This window comes from Macrobrachium nipponense, chromosome 44 (assembly GCF_015104395.2).
Source record: "Macrobrachium nipponense isolate FS-2020 chromosome 44, ASM1510439v2, whole genome shotgun sequence".
NCBI lineage: Eukaryota > Metazoa > Arthropoda > Malacostraca > Decapoda > Palaemonidae > Macrobrachium > Macrobrachium nipponense.
This window is the reverse complement of record NC_087221.1, coordinates 13,134,701-13,157,185: the sequence shown is the minus strand read 5'-3', so window position 1 is coordinate 13,157,185 and position 22,485 is coordinate 13,134,701. Positions and strand designations below refer to the sequence as shown.

Sequence of the window (22,485 nt, the reverse complement as noted above, 5' to 3'; positions counted from 1 at the left end):
TCCCGATCACCTGATCCTAACACGAGGGTTTGCGCTCAAATTGAAAAGTTGAGGATCAGTGTCGGCTCCTTATCCCAGTAACGTATCCGCAGAAACGTATAAACCAAAAGAGAAGGATCTCTCGTAGGTTAACTTGACATCCTTTGTGTAATGAGAAGTCAACACAGAGTCGCCTCTACCGTACAACACAGCTAATATGTCTTATATGACATATTGTTATGTAAAGAACAAGAATTTGCAAAAGCGCGCACTTCCTGCGCTTTTAATTCTCAGCTGTTTGAAGGAATCAAGTCACTTATGAAGTGCTTAGGAGATCTCCATGTTTCAAAGAAGACCAGGGCTTTCTTGAAATGGATCTCTCCCGACTGAAGCCTGAAGCCTGGCAGGAACCTCGCGCCTGGCTGGTGCTTCGCTCTTGGTTGGCGCCTAGCGCTTGTCTGGTACCTTTCGCTTGACTGGCGCCTCGCATCTGGTTGACGCCTCGCGCCTTAGCTGGAGATTCGCGCCTAGAGCCTGGCTGGCGCCTCGCGCCTGGCTGGCGTCTCGCGCCAGGTTGGCGCTTTGTGCCTGCCTGGCACCTCGCGCCTGGCTGGCGCCTTGCGCCTGCCTGGAGCTTCGCGGCTGGCTTGTACCTAGCGCCTGCCTGGCGCTTCGCTCCTGCCTGGCGCCTCGCTCCTGCCTGGCGCCTCGCGCCTGGTTGGCTACTCCCCACTTGCCGGAGCTTCGAGCATGGTAGAGTCTCGAGGATGTCTGGCAATGTCCACATCGGACACTCTCATCTGTCCTATATGTTCGCATCTAGCGCATCTGTGTCAGGTTGTAGGCCCGGTCTTTCTCCTAATCAGACAAAGACAGTGTTCTTGGGGCTGTCTGCCTCTGGCGTTTTTTACGCCTGTTTTAGCCTAAGGCTCCTGGTTGGCGCTACATTGTCCGAAAGTCCTGAACATCCACAATAGTAAATCACAAGACTGGAGAAGGGTGGAAGAAATTCTTCCACTTTGAGCTTTGGCCTCTCCGGCAAGGGGAGGCGATTGTAGTCAGCTACATCCAGTATACGATAGGATATCTAACAGTATGAGAGATAAGTTTTTCTTCGAGGAGGATCCTTCTTGAGTACTTCCCTTGCTCATCGGAAAGATTCTTTTCTTCTTACCTGTTGAAGGGGCTTCTCGTTGCAGAATCTTCCCTATCCTTGTCCGAAGGAAGGGAAGAAGCTTGGAAGTCGAAGGATACTCAGAGCTGAAATTGGGAGTACTCCTGATTTCTAGCTCCTTATTGTATCCCTCTGAACACCTTCTGGGAAGCATTTCGAGCCGTCATCGCATTCCAAAGACTCTGTAGGCAAACGTTTTAACCATTCTACTGTAGATGAAAACGTAAGTACACTGCCTGGACAACGAAACCTCTATCTGAAAACATTGAATCAGGAATAGGGGGGTTTTAGTTCTTTTGCCAGACATACTATGCTGGCAAGAACCCATTGCCTAATCTCCATAGAATCTGATGCGAGATTCCAATGCTGAAAAAAAAAAATTCACTTGTCTTCTTGATCGTTTGGGACCAAGAGAAACAAAGAATTCCCTCATAAAAATTTCTCAAAGAAGTTTGATGAGGAGCAGTTCCATCTTGTCGGAACATAGAATCTGTGGCCACAAAAAAGATTCCATTAGAAGTACATGATATCCTACTCTTGTCATATTGAGGTATCGTATAAGATCCCGAAGATCTTAATCCTCTGCTATTTCCAATCCCTTTATAGAGACAGAGTATAGCCTTTTACTGTGTTCTTTGATAACAGATATATACAAAGGTGATTCTTCCCTCTGAAAGGGAAGAAAAAACCGCTATGTGGTTCACAGAGGTATCAGAAGAGGACAGTTTCCTCATTCCCTCTAGCACAATCTGCAGCAATTCTATATCTTGTCCATGACTCTTGTCATTTACCTTGAAAAATCCTCTCATTCATGTCCACTTCTGGTCAGTCTGCACGCAGACAGACTCAGAGTGGAGAGGTTGTTAAGGTCCATTATAATAGATGCTGATAGAATATTCAGACTGTCTTGGAAAAGACTTCCAAAACATGCTGTGAGAAGAAAGTGACCTCTGTGAATCCAACCTCTCTAAGGCCAAAATGAGGCATAAAATATTATCTTCTCTTTCTTTGACGCCCTTTATCTTAAATTCTGCAAATAATTTATATTTAGGGGAAAAAAGACTTAAGTTAAATTTATTCCCCTTTCTAAAAAAAATAAAGATGGCGTATATTGCTACCTCTTCTTGGTTCGAGAAAAAGGAAGCGTCTATAGGGAAGCCTGTTCATCTTCTACCTTACTGAGAGATCTATGAAGAAGACTTTTTCGCAGGTTCTCACAACTCTTTCCAATAAATGTTAAACATGTTAACAGTTATTATCGTCGATCGAGAAGGATCTCTTTGTTAACGCGAATAGGAGCAAAAAAAGAGATTCTCGATGCTCTTTGCGATATGAGAGAGTCGTGGAATTGGCCTAAGTGATTAAATGGGTAACGAAATCAGGAACGAATCTTGCCGTTACCGAGCCTGTTGTCCGAGAGGCTACTGGACTCTTAGGTTAATAACTCGTTAAAACGAGAAACTCTTGGATGGTGCTCTTGGCTCACTGCGCCAGGCTGGCGCTTCTGGCGCAAATTTGCGCCAGGCTGGCTCTTCTGGCGCAAATTTGCGCCACAGGCTGGCGCTTCTGGCGCTTCTGGAGCATTGTGCCAGGTTGTGGCGCTTCCTTTTAATTCTTTTTATGTTATGTGCCAGAACACCTGTGCCTTTATGGTACCCGACATCCTTTCATATGTTAATTCCGTTCTTAGTAGGAAAAAGCTTTATATACGTAGTATAGTCCATTCAGGGAAACAAGTTCTGCCCAAAGAGAATGTTTCCCATCCGACTCATCCAACTTCTTCTGAGCAGGTACTCTAATAAGCTATGCTTTCGTAAGCCTGAGAGCATTATATAATATAATGTTCTGCTGCGATAGAATCCTTTAATAATGTTACCTACGGTAAACAGCATTGAAAGATGGTACTATCTCTCTTATTGAAAGCTTCTTAGCAAAAGGCAAAAAGGCTACAATATTTTATTTATTTTGTTAGCTTACTATCCCCCTCAAGATCCGATGTTAAGACCCGCGATTGTAGTGGAGAGATACGGATAGTTTATTCCATCCCGCAGGAGAGAGAGATACACCCGACCCCTCATGACTGACAACCTACATGGTACTGACAGTAACTGCCGTACTGCGTTGGTCTCAGGCTCTCAGCGAAAGCAGTCCCCCGTTAGCCGTCTGGCCTTACTCTTCCAGAGTTGCCAGCTACTCCATTTACTAAAGGAATTTTATAAAATTATTATTGAACTTCAGGAAGTTCTTATTAAAGCATATTTAAGCGAAACAAGACTTCGATAAATCTAGAAGCTAAGAAGGTGTTGCCTTAACAATCCCTTTAAGCGTAGTCCTTCCTAGGAAAGTCGTAGAAGGGTACTGGTAATTGAGTTGCACAGAAAAGAAGTAACTACGGTATGTGTTTATGATTTGACCGTATCGTATTCTCATACAGCAGAAACTCTACTACCTTCTACTATCTTCGTTCTTTTCGTTAATAGAACGATAGAAAGAGTATATAAATTCTTAAGGAAGGAAGTTAATCCAGGAATTCTTTAAATCTTCGTGATTTCCTCATAAATCGCGGAAGAGACAGAATTCCTGTTCATCACTAGGGTTTACGGAAGGAAGTAGATTTTCCTATCCGCCATCATACCCAAACGTCGATGAGATTCTTATTAAGAAAAACTCCCAAAGCTCTTGCCTCCTCAAAACGAGGGAAGAGCATGGATGAAGGAGAGAGTCCGCATTGAGAGGAACTGCCTAACACAGGAGTCTTCTGAATAATGAAAAGGGGCTTCTCTTAGTATCAGAATCCTTCTGACAAAAGCAACGGCCGCCTGTGCGACATCTTGCACATTTGCCAGGGGAAAGTTGCTCAAGTTAAAAAACTCAAAGAGGAGTCTCGCGACTGACCTCTCTCTCAAAAGAAGATTTTGGAATCTTCTGACGCCTGGCGTCTGGATAGTTCCGCGCGCCTGGAATGTTCCGCACGCTAGAAAGGAGACTCGCTCCTGAACGTTCCGCTTGCGTGGAAGGTCCCGTTTGTTATACGATCCTCTTGCCAGTAAACGTTCAATGGAAGCATCCTTCTGATTGCCACTCTACTATAAGGCTCCTCAGTCTAGCCGTCTGTTTTCTCTTTGAAGGCGCCTTGCGCCAAGAAAAAAGTTCTGGAACGCGGCTCGCGCTCAGTTGCTGGAACGCGGCTCGCGTTTATCTGTATGAACGAGGCTCGCGCTAGTCTGTTGGAACGCGGCTCGCGCTAGTCTGTTGGAACGCGGCTCGCGCTAGTCTGTTGGAACGCGGCTCGCTGCTGGCTGTTGGAACGTTCGCTAGCTTGCTGGCTGGCTCTCAGCCTCTCGCTCAGTGAGTCAGTGTTCTCTTAGTTTTCAGAGAACGAGCCAGATCGTCCGAACTCCAAACATGTACATTCTTCGTCTTTTCGGATGTAAGATGAAGAAACGGAAGAAGAGACGCACTTTTTAAAGGATGCCTTTCCAATGGCTATCCCTGGCAGTCTGGGACGTTTTACAGATCTGCCGAGGGAAACGCCCGATCGTGGGGATTCTCCATAACCTCGTAGGCTTTTTCGACTTTCCTTCTCCTCTGGGCTTGTGAGTTTGGAAGAGGTCTAGGCCTGAGAGCGAGACAGAGCCGATCGGACGCACCCTCTACTAATTAGGACGCCTTTCCAATGGCGAACTTGGCAGTCTGGGACGTTCTACAGATCCTGCCGAGGGGACGCCTGATCGGTGGGGATTCTCCATAACCTCCGTAAGGCTTTCGACTTTCCTTCTCCTCTGGGTATGTGAGCTTGGAAGAGGTCTAGGCCTGGGAGCGAAACAGAGCCGATCAGAACGCACCCTCCACTGCACTAACACTAAAATCACTTCTTACCTTTCAATAGCTCGTATTTTGAGCTACATTCCTTTGTCTTCAAATTGCAATATGAATTTGAAGATTCTGTGAAGTAAGGAGATGAGGATACAACACTACTAGTATTGTTAATGCTCTAACTGCTCGTTAGTACGAAAGCTATAAAAACTTCTAAAGGAAGTGTAACTATTCTATTCCTTACTTCCTCAAGAAGGAAGTTAGCTCAATCAATTCTGACATTTACTACACGTTATTATGAATAAATATTAAAAATTTTTCTTCTTGCAAACTATGTGAGTGTCTACCGAAAAGTTCGGTAGTTACACATAAACAATTCTTCGAAATTTTCGAAGCCAAAGTTATTAAAACAAATTAATATGCGTATGCCGAACCAAAGATCCAGTACTTCCCTGCAAAAGATAGCCCAGAAGATCGATGGCGATGAAATCCAAAAATCAAGTCAGGAGGAACTGCAAACGTTGTTTACATTCCAAGCGACAGAAAAAATATGAATAGAAAACGGGAATGGTTCCTAATCCTGCCACCCAGGGCAGGACGGTAGATCACCTGACCTACCTGCAGCGTGTGCCGCGAAATTTGAATTTCTGTCGGGGACGACGGAGTCTTAGCTATGTATATATCTGACAGGTAAGTTCATTGTATGAAAATTATTACTGTAACGTAAACTGTGGAAGCTCACCTTTCGAGTGAGGCTATCTCCGAAAGTGGAGGCAGAGGAGAAGGACAAACGGCAGATATGTACACTTAACTTTACGAAACACATAAAAAAAGTCAGAAAAACAAACTAAACTTTACAAAACACATTAACAAAACTGTAACACTTAATTTAACAAAAACTTTAAATAAAATTTATTTTGTCTTTTTTTGATTTTTACATTTCTTTTTACTTTTTTATACTTTACGTAATTTCAATTTCTTCACCACCGAATGGATGCCAGTCTGTTTACGGAATTTTTCGAACCACCCATGAGAAGCCTTGAACTCGGGGGTTGCCGTTGATGTCCCCTCTCCGCCGTCGTCTTCGGCTTGGGCAATCAAATCGCCGAAAATAGCGCTGGCCTTCTGGCAGATTGCCGTCTTGGTTATCGTATCGCCATCGATTTCTTTGTCCTCGATCCATACAAGAAGCAGCCTTTCCATTTCATTATGCACATGGCTCCTCTTGTTGGACAAAACAGTCACGCCCTTGGAAGGTGTAGCTGCTTTGATGGCTTCCTTCTGCTTAAGGATGGTGCCTATTGTCGACGGATTTCGGCCGTATTCCTTAGCGATCACACTCAACCGCAAGCCAGCTTCATATTTTTTATTATCTCCATTTTTGTCTCCATAGAAAGCATTCTTTTCTTTCTGTGAACTTCAGCAACTTTCTTGGGACCCATGACTATATGTACTGTACGTAATTAAGTTACGTATGTAGTACGTATACTAATTAGGTTCTCACAACACGATAAAGTAGCACAACTATATCACTAATGAATTTACGATACTAAACGAAATCGTTGGACCGAACGAATGCCGCATGCGTACGATAAAAGCTTCGGGTGCGAAGTGGCCGAGCGAAGCGCCACACATAAGATGCATGATGGGAGGGATGCTGTCCAATAGGAGAGAAGGATCTCATGGCTTGGCTAGCATCAGGAACCAGTGGGAGAGCAGGAGGGTGGTGGCGAGTCTATTAGAACTAAGATGGCGGTGCGCGGCACGAGTTTCAAAATTGTTATCGGGCGAATCTCGGACTTTCAGAAACCTTTCGTATCTTGAAAACTTTTCGTATGTAGAGCAGTAAAATTTTTTGTGTCAGCTTTCGTATCTCGAGTTTTTCGTAAGTTAAGCCTTTCGTATCTCGAGGTACCACTGTACGTATATACGTAATCATTTATGACCTAGTCAAGTGATGAAAATGATTTCCTGCAAATATGTTAGAATATCATAGTGAAAAATAATTATCATACCATCAAAACCAGACATTTTCATATGCAATTACTGGGGGGATCAAAGGTCCGGCCCCCATCCCTAGGGGATTAAGAGCCTTAATTGTCTGAAAGTTCAACAGCCATTCCAGTTTGTATTTGCAAGCTAAATCCTATGAAAAGAACGAAGGTTTGTATTTTTGTGGGAACAAAAAATGCTAGAAAAAAGAAGTTATAGTTTATGTTTACCTTTCTACCATCGAGAATTTTTAGTATCTCGTGTTGAGTTTCAGGGTTTGTGAAATTTTTACCACTTAAAAATATAGCTCCAGGTAGCGGATGAATACCCAAGAGATCAATCCCTACAACCAGTCCTTGTTGTTTGCCTTTTACTGAAAAGAATCATTAGATATTTTAGCACAAACTGAAGGAAAGGTATTCTGCATTTTTATTTATCGTAAAAGTTATAGCTTATTAATTTACAATGAAGACTGAACTCCATAACTCCTAAGGCATTAATAATTTATAATGGGTAACTAAATTGCATAACCCCAAGGGATAGCTGATCATTTTTATGTCAAAGTTCTTTAGTTATTCTGGAGGAATACCCCACCAACACTAAAATTATATTTTTATAATTAAATTTCACACGTAATTACCAAGTAATTACTTAGCTATGGTTTCTATTTGCTTGGCAACCTTTAATTCAACAATTGAGTTAGTGCTTTGATAGTTTAGTGTACTGTTTGTGCTCTTATATCCATGAGGGGGAAGAGGGAGCTCAGATTCTGTACTAATTACTTGGTAAGCAGTATATATGGAAATTAATTTTAGTATAAAAATTCTTTTAATATAAGTAACTTACCAAGTACATGTATTTACTTAGCTGAATCCCACATTGATAAGAGGTAGGATGAATGGACATATTTTCCTACAAAACATTAAGGTGTGATGATGACTTCATGATAGAAAGGATGGTTAGCATTGCAACAATGCTTATTGTTTCCTTACCTGGTTAGAGAGCTACTGCAGATGAGTACTGACTCTGGTTGGTGCTCATCTCAACTTGTAGTGGAGTGGTGGTTGAGCCAAGGGTTGCCTCTACATAAGAGGGAGTCTTGCAACACATGATAGGCCTGATTGCTGACAAGACATGTAAGTGCTCGTACCCTGGGTAAGGTACCAATAAAAACAACATCCAGACAAGACTGTCTCCTACACTTACAGATAACCGCTATCCATTCATTAAGACTGGTGGGCATGGGCACTCCAGGTACAAAGTACATGCAGTGAATCCCCCATATTCGCAGACTCACATAATCGCGGATTTCTCTCTGGATTATATACCCACATTATTTGCAGAAAATTTGCCTATTCACAGCAGTTTTCAATGAGAAATATCCACATAATTTCATCATAAAATGCACTTTCTGTGATAAACTATTAAAAGAACATGGTATGAAAATTTTTAGGGCGGTTTTTCTTAAGTTTTAACAAGCACAAATAGCAGTTTTAAGTATTTTTATAGGGGTTGCAACTATTTGCGGATTTTAGCTATTCGTGAGTGGAGGGAGGGTCTGGTACACATCCCTGAGAATATGGGGGGGGAACACTGCACATGAAGTCCCCATTTATCTGTGATCCAGTTTTACAGCGTTTATCTAGTGAAAATGATAACTGGATTATCGGTGTCAATATGTGCCAATCCTGCTAATTGGCACCAGTCCCAGGTTATCATTGATAAATGCCCTAGGATTCTGCAATTTTCAAACACTGTTCCAACTTCTTTAAAGTAGTGAGACGTTAAGATTGATATGCATCTCCAAAAGGTCAACTGAAGAATGAATGAAAGGGACAAATTATGCTTGTTAGCGAGAGAAGTAGCGACTGCTTGCGACTGATTGGACTTCATGTACTTTCACTTTGAACAAAGGTAGTGTCTTCCTGAATCTTAAGAATGTGCCTCAGAGATCAGGTCCCTTAGGAAGAATGACAATGCGTTCTTTGAAAGAGGGTGTGAAGGATTCTTGACGGGACACCAAAAGTTGCTGGAAAGCCTTCTGATCTTCTCTTAGGGCTCTGACTGGACAACAAACCCTTTCCTCTTCCTCTAGGCCAAGGATTTCCACTAAACTCTTTATGTAGAAGGAACGAGGCCAGGGCTTGGATGGGTCCTTGTTCTTGGCTTGGAAACCTAGGGTAAAAAAGCACACTATGTCTCCTTCACAGAAGCCTACCCTCATGTCAATAGCTTGCAGTTCACTTACTCGCTTGGCAGTCATCAAAGCTACAAGGAAGAGTGTCTTACATGTGAGGGTCTTTAGGGAAGCGAACTCAGGGGTTTTAAAAGAGGGCCAAAGAGCCACTTCAGCATGATGTCTAGGTTCCAGGAAACCCAGTCGGCCTTCTTCTGCCTAGAAAGTGTCGAATGGCTTGATGAGATCATCATGATCTGTGACACAAGCATGGGAGCTAGGCACAAGAGTCTGTGTGTTGATAGTAGGAAGACTGGGAATAGGAAAAAGGGTGGAAACAGGGAAGAAGGAATAGCAAGACTAAGATTCGAGTTAACCTTAGGGGAAGAATCTAGACTAACAGAAGCCCTATTCTTGGCCCTAGAGGCCACCTTTCTCTTTCTATCCCTTTCAAGTTTATTAAGGTGAGATTCAAGAACCTTCTGTTTTTTTCTCATCCCAATCATTGCACTCATCATAATCATCCTGCTTAGAACATACCTGCCCTCTACAATTGATGCACATAGTATGCAAATCATAACAACTTAGTCAATCTAGATCTACAGCCTTCGGTACAATTGCGAACACTAGAAGCACTCGAGTCAGGCATAACTAACTCAAAAGCTGCAAAAGCAACAATACTTCACTGAATTCCAGCGAGAATACTAAAAAACTGGTGAAACAAGTCTGCAGCAGGCTTGATGGTTTGATCGCATGAGCGACAAAAACAGAATGATGCCGTCAACGAAGTTATTACCACACACCCATTGAGTGGGCGGGGCTTGTCACCTAAACTAAACTATTGAAGCCCTAACGTGATTGTTAAATTAAAGGTTACTGCATAAATAGAAATTATAGCTAAGTAATTACTTGGTAAGTTATTTATTGAAAATTACAATTTTACAATGCTTAACTCCTACATGGCACTATCTTCTTTTGAAATAATAGTTGTTCCTACACCATATACAAACCTTCCCGTCCTTTACTTAGGATAGATTGCAGCTCAGCTGAAACTACCGGCTAATACGTACAATCTTTTATACCGAGGTAGTTAACTACCGGGCCGGTAGTTACCTGCTAGGCGGTGGGGAAGCACCGCCCACCCACCGGCTCACTGAGTAGTCACTTTGATTACAGCCGGCAGCCATGAAAGACCTCTTTCGCTCTTGCTGTCTTGTTGAAATTATTAATCACATTCTTTTTTTTTTCTTAAGGTAAATGCAAGTATGACTGATGAGGCGGTTATGCGTTCCTGCCCTGGTGTCCCTGGCCAGAGGTGTGGGACTTTCATGAGCAGGATTGACAGACCCTCTTTGTCCTTCTTGCAGAGGGCATTCCTGTACATCGGAATCCCCGTGAGAAGTGTCGTACCTGGTCTTCTGCCCAGTGGGTTGAGTACTGCCGGCAGCGAAGTAAAAAGAGGAAGAGGGATTCTTCGCCTTTGAGTTCTTCCTCAAAGACCATGTGACCCAGACCTTCTGCTTCCTCATCGGGGACCCGTCCTTCGGGACCTTCGGCGTCTCACTCCTCCAGGAGTGAGGCACATGAGAGCGATGAATTAACTCTTGGCGAGCCTTTGAAAGGGCGAGACCTGCCTATTTCCCCTGGTGAAACGGGGAGGCCTGGCCCTTCTAAGGATGTGCCCTGCCTATCAGTCCATGCTGTTGATGATGCCCTTTGTGTTTTGTGGCCTTCGCTGGGACTTCCTGGCCTGCCATCGAAGGAGAAGCTTTTGTCGGCGATCACCTCTGGGGCTGCGTCTCCCTCCTTAGCCCTCCCCCTGTGGAGGTTCCTCTCGACGCTGGCCAGGATCTTCCTCGTATCTACCCACCTTCAGGGATGCAGGCCCTGCAGCTTCGCCTTGTCCCTCGATGGGGTCCTCGGACTCCTCCTGACACACCTTCTTTGAGAGCCAGCAGTGACTCTCATAGAGGCAGTAGAGACTCCTCTTAGAGATATGCTGATGCACACTCTCCTTCGGTAACTGTTGGACCTTCGCTTGTAAGCTCCTCGTCTTTGTGCGATGCTACAGCACGCACAAAGGAGCCTTTGCTGGATACACACTCCTCCTCAGTGCGCGATGCTATGGAACGCACACAGGGGCTTTGCTAATCACATGCTCCCCTGCAGTGCGTGATGCTTCGGCACTACACAGACTCTGTCTCTCCCTCTTGGGGTCAACACGCATCCCCTTTCTACACCTGTGCGTGCTGCTACACATCAAAAACACCTTCCTGATGCACGCCATTCATCTGCGAGCCTTGTAGCTCCTGCACAGTGTGCTCCGACAGCACGCGTGAATACGCATGCTTCCTCTCGACAGCGCTCACCTGTAGCGCATGTTGCCCAACTCGCTGCTTCACCTCCGCCTCATCAACAGCATAAGTGCTTACCAGTATGAGCCATTGCACGAACACACCAACACGTGTTGCCAGAGTATTCTTCTAAACACTCCCACAGGCGCTCTCAATCTCCCGCTTCACGCACCAGATGCACTTCTGCTTCAGAGTGCTCCTCTTCATCTTTCACATACGCTCCATGACACGCCTTTGTTACCTGTAGGGCATCATCGCTCTCCGGCGCATTCTAAAGCGTGCCTTTCTAGGCGTTCTCCTTCGCGCCATTCGCCTAAACGCACCAGCACATGCTCCTGCAGAATTGCACGCACCTGCCCATTTGATGCCTCTTCATACTTGGTGCCTAGAACCTTCTCCCTCTGCCTCCTTCAGTGTTTAAGCATGAAAAGTGGAGATGTCTGAGTCTGAGAACCCATCCTCAGAACTTCCATTGTCCTCCTCCTCCTCTAGAGGTCCCATCTCCACCTCGGGATCCTCATAACACTGCAACCCAGCCTTCCCAAAGGCAGTCATATCGGCTTCCGCTGTTGAGAAAAGGTCATCGCTCCCCGACTCGTCCTCGAGAATGGGGCCGCAAGTGGACCCCTTCTCCATCGCCTTCCAATGACCTATTCCCCTTAGGAAGTTGGGAGAGCAGTCACAGGGATTTACAATCCCCAAACTGCCACAAGTGCTCAACGCCAGGAATGAGGCATGTTTGAGGCACATGCATCCTGTGACTCCTTACGAGTCCAGGTCTCCAACCTCTCAGGGTTCTCAGTCTCCTCAGGCTCGTTCCCTCGTGAAGAATTCCCGCATCTCGCCCATCGAATTCGAACCCGGCCGAGCTCCTCCTAACAGGGCTCCCAAAGGGCTTGTGAAGAGGGCTCCATCTCCCCTCTCGCCTCCAGCTTTGCCAGATGCAGACAGGCATCCTCCAACTCCACCTTCCCCCTTCTTGCAAGGTGCTGTCCAACAAGGGCATAAGGACCTTTGGAAGGCAGCGAAGATTCGCCCTCACGATCCCGAGCCTCCAAAGGTTTCTGTGGCTCTGGGGGCCTCGGCTCCTGGACCTTCTGTGTCCCTCATGAGGATCAACCAGAGACTTGGCCTTCTTCGATCTTGGACCCCTCCTATTCACACCTGGTGCGTCAATGCAGAGGGAGGATGATCTTCCCGATGCAACCGACGATTCAGCTGGCTATCTTCCGGAGCCAGCTGCTCCAGCTGTTCCAGAAGATGCGGCAGCTGAAATCACCTTCCACGAGATCATTGGTCTCATCTGGAAGGTGAACGGCCTAGGAGAAGCTCCAACTACTTCTCCGAAAGTCTGTGCGTCAGCAGTCGACCTTCTTTGTTGCAGCCCTCGTGGTGCTCGGTTCCGGTTTGAGCTGCCCTTGTCATCCCTGACAAGGGAAGCTCTGACCAAGGTCAACAAACAGGTTTCAGTGAGGAAGGATTTGCTGCAGGCATCTCGGTCCTCCAAGTTACTCCCCTCTGCTTTTCAGAAGCAGAGGAAGTACTACATAGCCCAGGAGGCTGAGCCTTCACCCTTGCCCGTAAACCCTACCATCACGTCATTGACGCCTGTAGGTTCACTCCAGGCCCTTCAGCATCGGACCTCGACACTCTCTTCCCAGATGTCACTGCTTGAACAAACCGCGATGGCGGCTTTGCAAGCAGCTTCAAGGTTGGACTTTTGGGGCGGTATGGTGGGCTTTCTTGCCATCTCGAAAACTCCACAGCAGCCTGACAAGCAAGCTGACATGGCCTGTCAGCTCCATGACCTTGTTTTGTCAGGCTAGAGTTCTTAGTACACCTGCTTGCCAACCTTTGGGCCAACCTTGTTCTGAGCTGTAGACCCTCAGGATGTGACCGGCCTGAGGAATGCCTCGCTTCGGGGATCCACCCTCTTTCCATCTTCAGATATGAACGAGGTAGTGGGAAACTTCATGAGAGTGAGCCAGGATTCTTTGCTGCATCACGCAGCATTTTTCCATTGGCCTCAACCTCCTGCTGCTTCTGATCGACGTCGTCCTGGCTCTCCAACTAGGAGGGCTTCTCATCCTCCTGTCAAGGCTGATCCCTGTCCCACTACCTCCACCGCTTGGTGGCCGAGAGGTCAGCAGCCCTTTTCAACCAGAGGTGGTCGAGGGCGAGGCAAACGTGGCAAGAGGAAGAGAGGCCACCGTGACCAGTGGAGGGCCCTCGCCCCATTCTGCCACCTGTAGGGGGATGCCTGCAAGCCAGATGGACAAGGTGGCATTACCAACAGGCGGAGGATTGGACACTGACCGCACTCTGCCATGGTTATCACGTCCCGTTCATCAATTCTCCCCCTCCTCTTATTCGACCCCAGAAGATGTCATCATCTTATCATCTGGGATTGACGAAGGATCTCGTCCTTAAGGCGGAAGTCCAGGAAATGCTGGGAGGTTCTCGACGAGTCTCTCGGCTTCTTTAGTCGACTCTTTCTTGTGAAGAAGGCGTCTGGAGGCTGGAGACCGGTCATTGACCTCTCAGCCCTGAATGAATTTGTTCAGCAAACCCCGTTCAGGATGGAGACCCCCAGCACAGTCAGACAGGCCATTCATCCTCTAGACTACATGGTGACAATCGACCTAAAAGACGCATACTTCCAGATCCCAATCCATCCGTTGTCCAGGAAGTATCTTCATCTTGTTGTAGCAGGCAGTGTTTTCCAATTCAAGGTCCTATGTTTTGGTCTCTCCACAGCTCCGCAAGTCTTCACTCAGGTGGTCACCCTAGTGTCGACCTGGGCTTTTTCGTCTATTGCATTACCTAGACGATTGGCTAATACTGGCGCCCTCGGTGAAGCTTCTTTGTCTCCACCGAGACAGGGTTCTAGCATTTTGTCACGATCTGGGGATCATGGTGAACTGCAAGAAGTCCTCCCTGGAGCCTTCTCAACGACTGGTGTATCTCGGTATGATCCTCGACACCATTGCAAGGGAAGCCTTTCCGACACCAGAAAGACTGGAACACTTCTGAGGTGTCGCTCTACCCTTCCTTCGACAGTCCCAGCTTCCAGCACATCAGTGGCAACAGTTGCTGGGACATCTGGCCTCGCTGGAACGCCTTTTTCCAGACGGTCGGATGCACCTTCGATCTTTTCAGTGGGGTCTGAAGAATCGTCAGTTGCAAAGTTGGGATTCTCCTCACGACCTAGTCCTAGTGGAGGAGGACATGCGCTGCAATCTCATGTGGTGGCTGGATAACGCGAACCTGTTGAGGGGCTCCCCTTTCCAGTCTCATCCACCAGATCTGCTTCTGTTTACAGACGCATCCAAGGAAGGATGGGGTGCGCACTTACTGCAACACCTGGCTTTGGGCCTGTGGTTCGACCAGGAATATCGAGATCATATCAATGCACTGGAACTTTGAGCTGCCTTCCTGACACTCCAGCACTTCATCTCTCTTCTGACAGGCCACTCAGTGGTGCTGATGAGCGACAACACCACCATAGTGGCATACGTGAACCGTCAAGGCGGTACTGTGTCTCTGCAGCTGTGCCAACTAGCAGTGCAGATTCACGAATGGGCAGCTCTCAACTTGGTAGGATTGACAGCTCGTTTCATTCCAGGCAAATGAAACATTGTGGCGGACAATCTGAGCAGGAGGACACAAATTGTTGGCTCCAAATGGTCTTTGGCTCCTCGGATAGCGAACAAAGTCTTGACTTTGTGGGGTTTCCCGATGATAGACCTGTTCGCTACCTCTCTAAGTTGGAAGTTGCCGATTTACTGCTCTCCAGTTCCAGATCCGGCGGTGGTGTTCAAGGACGCATTCCAGCACCCCTGGGACGGCCTCAACGTCTATGCTTTTCTGCCATTTTGCCTGATCGGGCAGGTGTTGAATCGAGTGCGATCCACACCTTCCCTGTCCATGTCGCTAGTAGCGCCAAAATGGCCCCACGTAGAATGGTACCCGGACCTCCTACTTCTGCTGGTAGAGACTCTGAGAATCTTCCGCTGCTCCCCGACCTGCTGTGCCAACCACATGTGAGGATCTTCCACAACATGGTGAGCTTCTTACATCTTCACGCATGGAGGTTATCCAGCAGCTCCTCACAGCAAAAGGCTTTTTGCGAGAGGCTGCGACTGCAATGTCAAGATATCTCAGGAAGTTCTCAACGTCTGTCTATCAGACCAAGTGGGCCATCTTCTGTGGTTGGTGTCGTCAGAGAGGTTGTTCTCCTCTCGGAGCCTCTATCCCCTTGATTGCCGACTTCTTACTCTACCTCCAGGGAGAGAAGCTCCTTTCAGTCTCGTCGGTAAGAGGCTATCGCTCGGCCTTGAGCCAAGTCTTCAGACTGACTGGAATCTATCTCTCTTCCTTGGAGGAACTCTCTATGCTCATACAAAGCTTTGAACAGGGGTGCACTCCGGTACTGGTGAAGCCTCCTCCCTGGGACATCGTTGCTGTCCTCAGGTCTTTGAAGAGAGCTCCTTATGAACCGATGTCCGTGGCATCTGACAGGGATCTCACCCTGAAAATGGTTTTTCTTCTTGCCCTTGCTTCCTCCAAGCGAGTCAGCAAGCTTCATGGGCTAGCCTATACTGTCGCTCATACTGAGCACTGGACTAATGCTTCATCCCAGTTTGTTGCTAAAACCCAGAATCCGGCCAAGGTTGATTCTCGGTGCTCTTCATTCCAGGTTGAGCCTGAGCACAGTAACCAAAGACCCAGATGAGATACTTCTCTGTCCTCTGAGAGCACTGAGGTACTGAGGTACTATCTCCAATGGACCAACTCTGCTCGATCCAGCTTACATCATCTCATTGTGAGTACTGGTCCTTCAAAGAAGAGTGTTACAAGGAATACCATTTCACAATGGATTTGACAGGTGATTAGCCGTGCCCTCTCCCCTCCCTCTTCTCCACTTGCTAGTACTTGTCAAGTGAAGTCTCACGATGTGCATGGAGTGGGCACATCTCTTGCCTTTAGGAAGAATCTCTCTGTAACCCAGGTGATGGAAGCTGGCACATGGTCTCACCCTCCCACCTTCACCAGGTTCTACCTTCAAGACTGTACCCACAGCTACCTCGACACAGCTGATCTTGGTCCTGTGGTAGTCGCTTTGCAAGTGGTTTGGCTGCCTCCGTGCCCTCAGAGGTCGGAAGTATCAAATCGAGGATCGAGGTTCCGTGTCAGGCTGGGGGTGAATGTGAGAGTATGACTGGCCTATTTTCTCTTACCTTTCGCCCTTACTTGGAGCCACAGCATCGAAACCTGTTCTCCGGCACTGATTTCAATACTGGTATGCATTCCATGTCCAACTAGTGGTTTTTCTGTAGACACACAGAAGTCAGTCTCCACACTCCTTTCCGAGGGGGAGTGTGATGGAACCCAACAAACCCGTTATGATTATATAGCCTGGTTTTGGTTGCCAGAGAAAGTTCTATGCTAACACCTTTGATACCCAGGCCGTCAGCCATCAGGTCGCATTTACCATGGCTCACTGGGTGGAGGATCCACAACTCCGAGCTATAACCCCGGGTCCTGGTATTTTTCCCTAACCATACAAACCTGGAGTCCTTTACTTGCATGGTCCTGCCAAACACCCAACCCCTTGATATCAGAGGTCATCATCAAAGTCCCAGCTGTAATCAAAGTGACTATGTACTCAATGAGCCGGTGGGAGGGCGGTGCTTCCCAACTGCCAGGCAGGTAACTACCGGCCCGGTAGTTAGCTACCTCGATATAAAAAAATGTATTAGCCAGGATTTTCAGCTGCGCTACAATCTATCCTAAGTAAAGGAATCAAGGTTTGTACTGTTAGGGAAAAATACATTTTACTTTCAAAAATGTCATGTTTTAGGAGTTCAAGAATTTCTGCCCCTTTCAAACTTTCAAACAGCAGTCACAAAAAGTGGAGTTAGTTTAAGTATTTTAGGTGAAATGCTCTCTTTCTTACTTGTTTGGCTATATGCATCGATTAACATTCTTCCATATTCATTTCCTGAACAGGTTACATGGTATGAATTCTAAACAAGCAATAGTATAAATTTTCAGCAAACCGTGCAAATCAAGTATTGAGTCATGAGAATTATACACAACAATTTCCTAAATACGTCAGAACAGTAGTCATTTCAAATTTATTAAGCAAAAATAAGAAATTATGCTAATATTTTGTAAGGTATGTGATTTTAAGTATAGTAATACTTTAGTCATTAAGGTGTTAATAATAAACACTTAACCATTTTGTAAACTGTTAACTCTGGAGACAGCCACTTGAGTCCAAGCACCTGGAGCAGCCCCACACTCAACTACTACCTGACCAGGATTAAGGATTTTGTGACGATCATCAATTTCTATTAACTTGAATGCACTTCGAGCTCTGTAAAAAAAAAAAATTAGATACAGGAAGGATCAAACTTGAAGAATAGATGAAAGATGAAACTTAGTTTAATCAAGCACTAGAGTGTTTTCAGACAATCAGTGCTCGAGACAGTGTAAAAGGGAGTTGGAATAAAAAGTCCACAACATATAAATAAGATAAAGTACAAGGATCTCAAAGTGAAATTGAGAGAAAACCTCACATTTGCACTAAGAAAGAATAGCTAGAGGATGGAAAGCAAGATGGAAGTAAGCAGGAATGGATGTAAAGTAAGATTAAAGACTGACTTTTTTAAAAACTTTTTTGTGCCTTATCAATTTTTAAAAAAGGATTTTGACAAAGGAAAAATCTATTTCTGGGTGAAGACCTGTGTCGCCCAGTGAAATGTTCCTATAGCACTCATTTCTAGGTATAAATAAATGCTAAATATACCAGAGAAAAAAGCCATATGGAATGCCAGAGTTACTACCTCTGGATCGATCACCCTCATAGGGTGTTGGTATAGCATCAGGGGTGAGTGGAAGCCACTATCACAGATACTTTGCCAATTAGGTCCCTCCTCTCTCAAAATCCCCCGCTAGAGAGGTGCCGTTACAACGGCTACCTTCCGCTCGTCACTACTACCTCTGCCAAGAACCTTCATTCCTGAAATATGCACCCAAGCTTGGGCCAGCTAAAGGGTGGGGAAAGGGAAAGAGAGGGATGGGTTCGCTGGGCGACCCAGGTCTTCGCCCAGAAATAGATTTCTCCTTTGTCAAAATCCCTTTTCTGGGATCGACCTGTGTCGCCCAGTGAAATAGTAACAGACAATTGGCCATACAAGCTTGGTAATTTGGGTAAAACAAAAAATGTTTATATGAAAGGTAAAATAAAATTTTCTTACAATTATTGTTTTAATGATCCAAGTTAAGGATAACAAAATACAAGGAGTAAATAACGTATAAAAATATATGACCAAATTCATACCACCACCGGGAAAAATAAGAACAGGTAATGAATATAATAACACATGAAATAATGAACTATGTACAAGTAGTACAGGAGTGGGTTGATAAGCAATCCAGTCCGTAACAAAAAGGCAAAAAGGCAGGGAATACAAGCGAGGCAGGTAGGTGAGAGGGAGTACCAAAAGGTAATTAATAGCAAAATCAATGATAATTAATAATATACAAAATTACAAAATACATAATTAGGCTGCATCAGGGGAGACAATGTTCCCTGCAGCCACTACAGAATTTAAATGGGCCTCTAGAGACTTTAGATAGTGGCGTTTAAATACTGTTTGGGGTTGGGGATTTCCATCCGTATACTTTTTGAGATCATCGAAGTTCATATGATGAAAATAATTAACTGAGGTAGCCACTGCTCGAATATCATGGACCTGAGGAACTGAATCCGGATTAGCTTGTTTAATAAAATATAGAATTTGTTGTCTGATGGCCTTCAAGGAAATGGTTCCACCATTCTCTCTAATAAAAAGAGGACCTGAAGACCTATTAGAAGTTCTGTCAAGATAAGACTTTAATGTAGTAACTGGACATAATGATGGGTCCTGTGGAAGAGGGACAATCTTCCACGGAGACCATCTGTTCTGTGGATCTTCATTCTTTGCCAAGAATTTCAGATCCGGAGAAAGCAGAACTTCTCCTGACGGGAAGAAATCAACATGATTTGGTTCTCTAGAGAGAGCCGACAGTTCAGATATTCTGGCACCTGAGGCCAGGCTCATTAAAAATGTTTTCCTGAGAAGGGTTATATATGAGCATGATTCATTATCAGTATCTGAAGCTAACTTGAGTACTTCATTTAAAAACCAGACTGTATGAGGCCAGTTTACTGGTCTCAGACGAGCACATGCTCTAAGGATAGACGAGAAGTACGAATCTGTTAAATCAATATTAAAGCCAAACTGAAATATCTTTCTCAAGGCGGATTTAGTCGTAGTAATGGTACTAGCAGCTAGGCCTTTTTCGAACAGTTCTAAAAAATGAAATTGCCAGATTCGTAGTCAGTGTCTCAACATCTGATTCTTTTAGAAAGATGGCTAACCTCCTCACAGCCGAATCATACTGCCAGAGTGTCGATTCTCTTTTGTCTGATTCCACGAACAATGTGTTTAGTGGATCAATATTAGCATCTTTCTGTGCCGCAAACTTCATGAAGTCCATAAAGTTAGGGCATTCAGAATTCTTGAGGAAGCTGACACAGTCTGAGTTTGTACCACCTGAGTCAACTTTGGGTTGGGAATCCATCTGGGACGGAGTTTCAACTCTAGTAGAAGAGGAAACCAATTCTTCTTCAGCCAGTTGGGTGCTACCAGTGCTATCTGCCCTTTGAAAGATCTGAGTTTGTGTAGAACTTTCATCAAAAGGTTTATTGGCGGAAATAGGTATATCTTCTGCCAATTGTTCCAGTCTATGGACATCGCATCTGTGGCATGAGCCAGAGGATCCAAATTGGGAGCCACATAACATGGAAGTTTGTGGTTGGACTCCGTATCGAACAGGTCTACCTGAAGGCCCAGTATTTGTAGGTAAATCCAATTGAATGACTTTGCGTCCAAGGACCACTCCGATTCCAGTGGAGTTGTCCTGGACAGTGAATCCGCAATGACATTCCGTACTCCTGCCAGGTGAGTAGCTGACAGGTGCCAATGATGTTTCATTGCCAACGAGAAGATTGCTATCATCACCTGATTTATGTGGCTCGACTTGGAGCCTCCTCTGTTTAGGCAGTGAACTACTATCACTGCACTGTCCAAGACTGGTCTGATATGAATATTCCTGGCCGGAGCTAGTCGTTTCAGGGTCAGGAAAATGGCCATTGCTTCTAGGATGTTGATATGGAACTGGCGGAATACTGTCGACCATGTTCCTTGAACCTTCTTGTACTGAGAATAGGCCCCCAATCCGCTCAGAGAGGCGTCCGTGTGGACTACTAGAGATGGCGGGGGAAATTGGAGCAGTACTGACTTGGAAAGACTCTTGACTGTCGTCCATGGAAGAAGTCTTTTCCTTAGTATCAGCGGAATCAAGGAGATTTTGTCTCTGAGTCTGCTGTTGGCTCTTTTCTGCTATACCCGATTGATGTCCTTCAGTCTGGCTTTCAACAAAAGATTTGTTATTGAAGCAAACTGAAGTGAACCTAAGACTCTTTCTTGGGTACGACGAGAAGCCTGTCTGTTCTTGAGAAATTGTCTCGTAGCTTTCGCTATTTCTTTGCACTTGGTTGGCAGAAGAGATAGTTTGTGTGTGGTTAGATCCAATTGAATTCCTAACCATTGAAAGCGAGACGCCGGAATGAGACGGGACTTTTTCTTGTTTATCTGGAATCCCAGATACTCTAGAAATTTTATTACTTTGGCTGTTGCCCTGCAACATTCCTTGTCACTGGGTGCCCAAATGAGCCAGTCGTCTAGGTAGGCTACTAGCGTAACCCCCTGAGCTCTTAGTTCCTGAACTACTGTCTCTCCTAGTTTGGTGAATATTCTGTGCGCTATATTGAGCCCGAATGGCATGACTCTGAACGAGTAAGCCTGTCTTCCTAGTTTGAAGCCTAGGTAGGGAGAAAAGTTTCTCGCTATCGGGACATGATAATAAGCATCTGTAAGATCGATAGAGGTGGTGACGACCCCACGGGGAAGTAAGGTCCGCACCTGCGAGACGGTTAGCATGTGGAACTTGTCGCATTGAATGTATGAGTTGAGATGGGACAAGTCCAGAATCCCTCTTCGTTTGTCCGTGTCCTTCTTTGGCACGCTGAACAAACGTCTTTGAAATTTCAGGTGTCTGACTTTCTTTATTGCCTTCTTTTGAAGAAGGTCTTTGGCATAGTCTAGAAGGTCTGTCGTTGGAATTTGGTGGAATCTGATTGGTGGAGGAGGCCCTTTTATCCATCTCCACCCCAGACCTTTTGATATGATACTGTGGGCCCACGGACTGAAGGTCCAATGGCCCCAGAAGAGGTAGAGTCTCCTGCCCACCTGGAGAGGCTCATAGACTGGATGAGGTCTTACTTCCTCTGCCTCCTCTGGAACCTCTGCCTCTGGAGAGAGCTCTGGAACCAGCTCTGTGCCGGTAAGCACCTCTTGCTCTGCTACCCCTTGCATGACGGTTATAGCCTCAAAACGCCCCTTACGCTTCAAACGAAGCGTTGAAGGCCGGGGACGTCACGATAGTAGCCGAACTCGAGGACTGTTGAGTTGGCTGACTCTACAGCAACACCAATTGTTGTTGTGGTCGTCCTTAGAGGTCGAAGGTTGACCAATCTGGGAGACGGGAACTGCCTGAGTCATCGTCTGTGTCTGAGGGGCCTGGAAGGGGTGATACTTCCTGACCCTCTTCCTACCTTTGGGCTGTGGTCCGGAGGTCTCGTAGAACTTCCTTTTGGAGGGAAGACCACAGCGGATATGAAGGTTCTGATTAGCCCTAGCAGCCTCACTGATGATGCTGTTAACTACGTCTACAGGAAAGAGGTTAGGTCCCCAGATTGCTGCTTTAATGAGCTTATTAGGCTCGTGTCTAATGGAAGCATCCACAAAGATATGGTTCTTGCAGTTCCGCCTAGCAACCACAAAGTCATAAAGGTTACACTGGAAAGTCTGCAAAAGTGA

At 45.8% G+C, this 22,485-nt stretch overlaps 1 protein-coding gene across 1 annotated transcript in view; it reads right to left on the bottom strand.

Annotated features, from left to right (window-relative positions):
* Positions 1-22,485, bottom strand: part of LOC135203911 (rRNA methyltransferase 2, mitochondrial-like) — a 218,749-nt gene that overhangs the window by 24,490 nt on the left and 171,774 nt on the right. Inside the window, exons 4-5 of the mRNA XM_064233843.1 lie at positions 17,734-17,873; positions 7,192-7,334 (exon numbers count right to left, since the gene is read on the bottom strand). Of these exons, the coding sequence (XP_064089913.1) occupies positions 7,192-7,334; positions 17,734-17,873 (283 nt within the window). The remainder of the gene's footprint in view (positions 1-7,191; positions 7,335-17,733; positions 17,874-22,485) is intronic.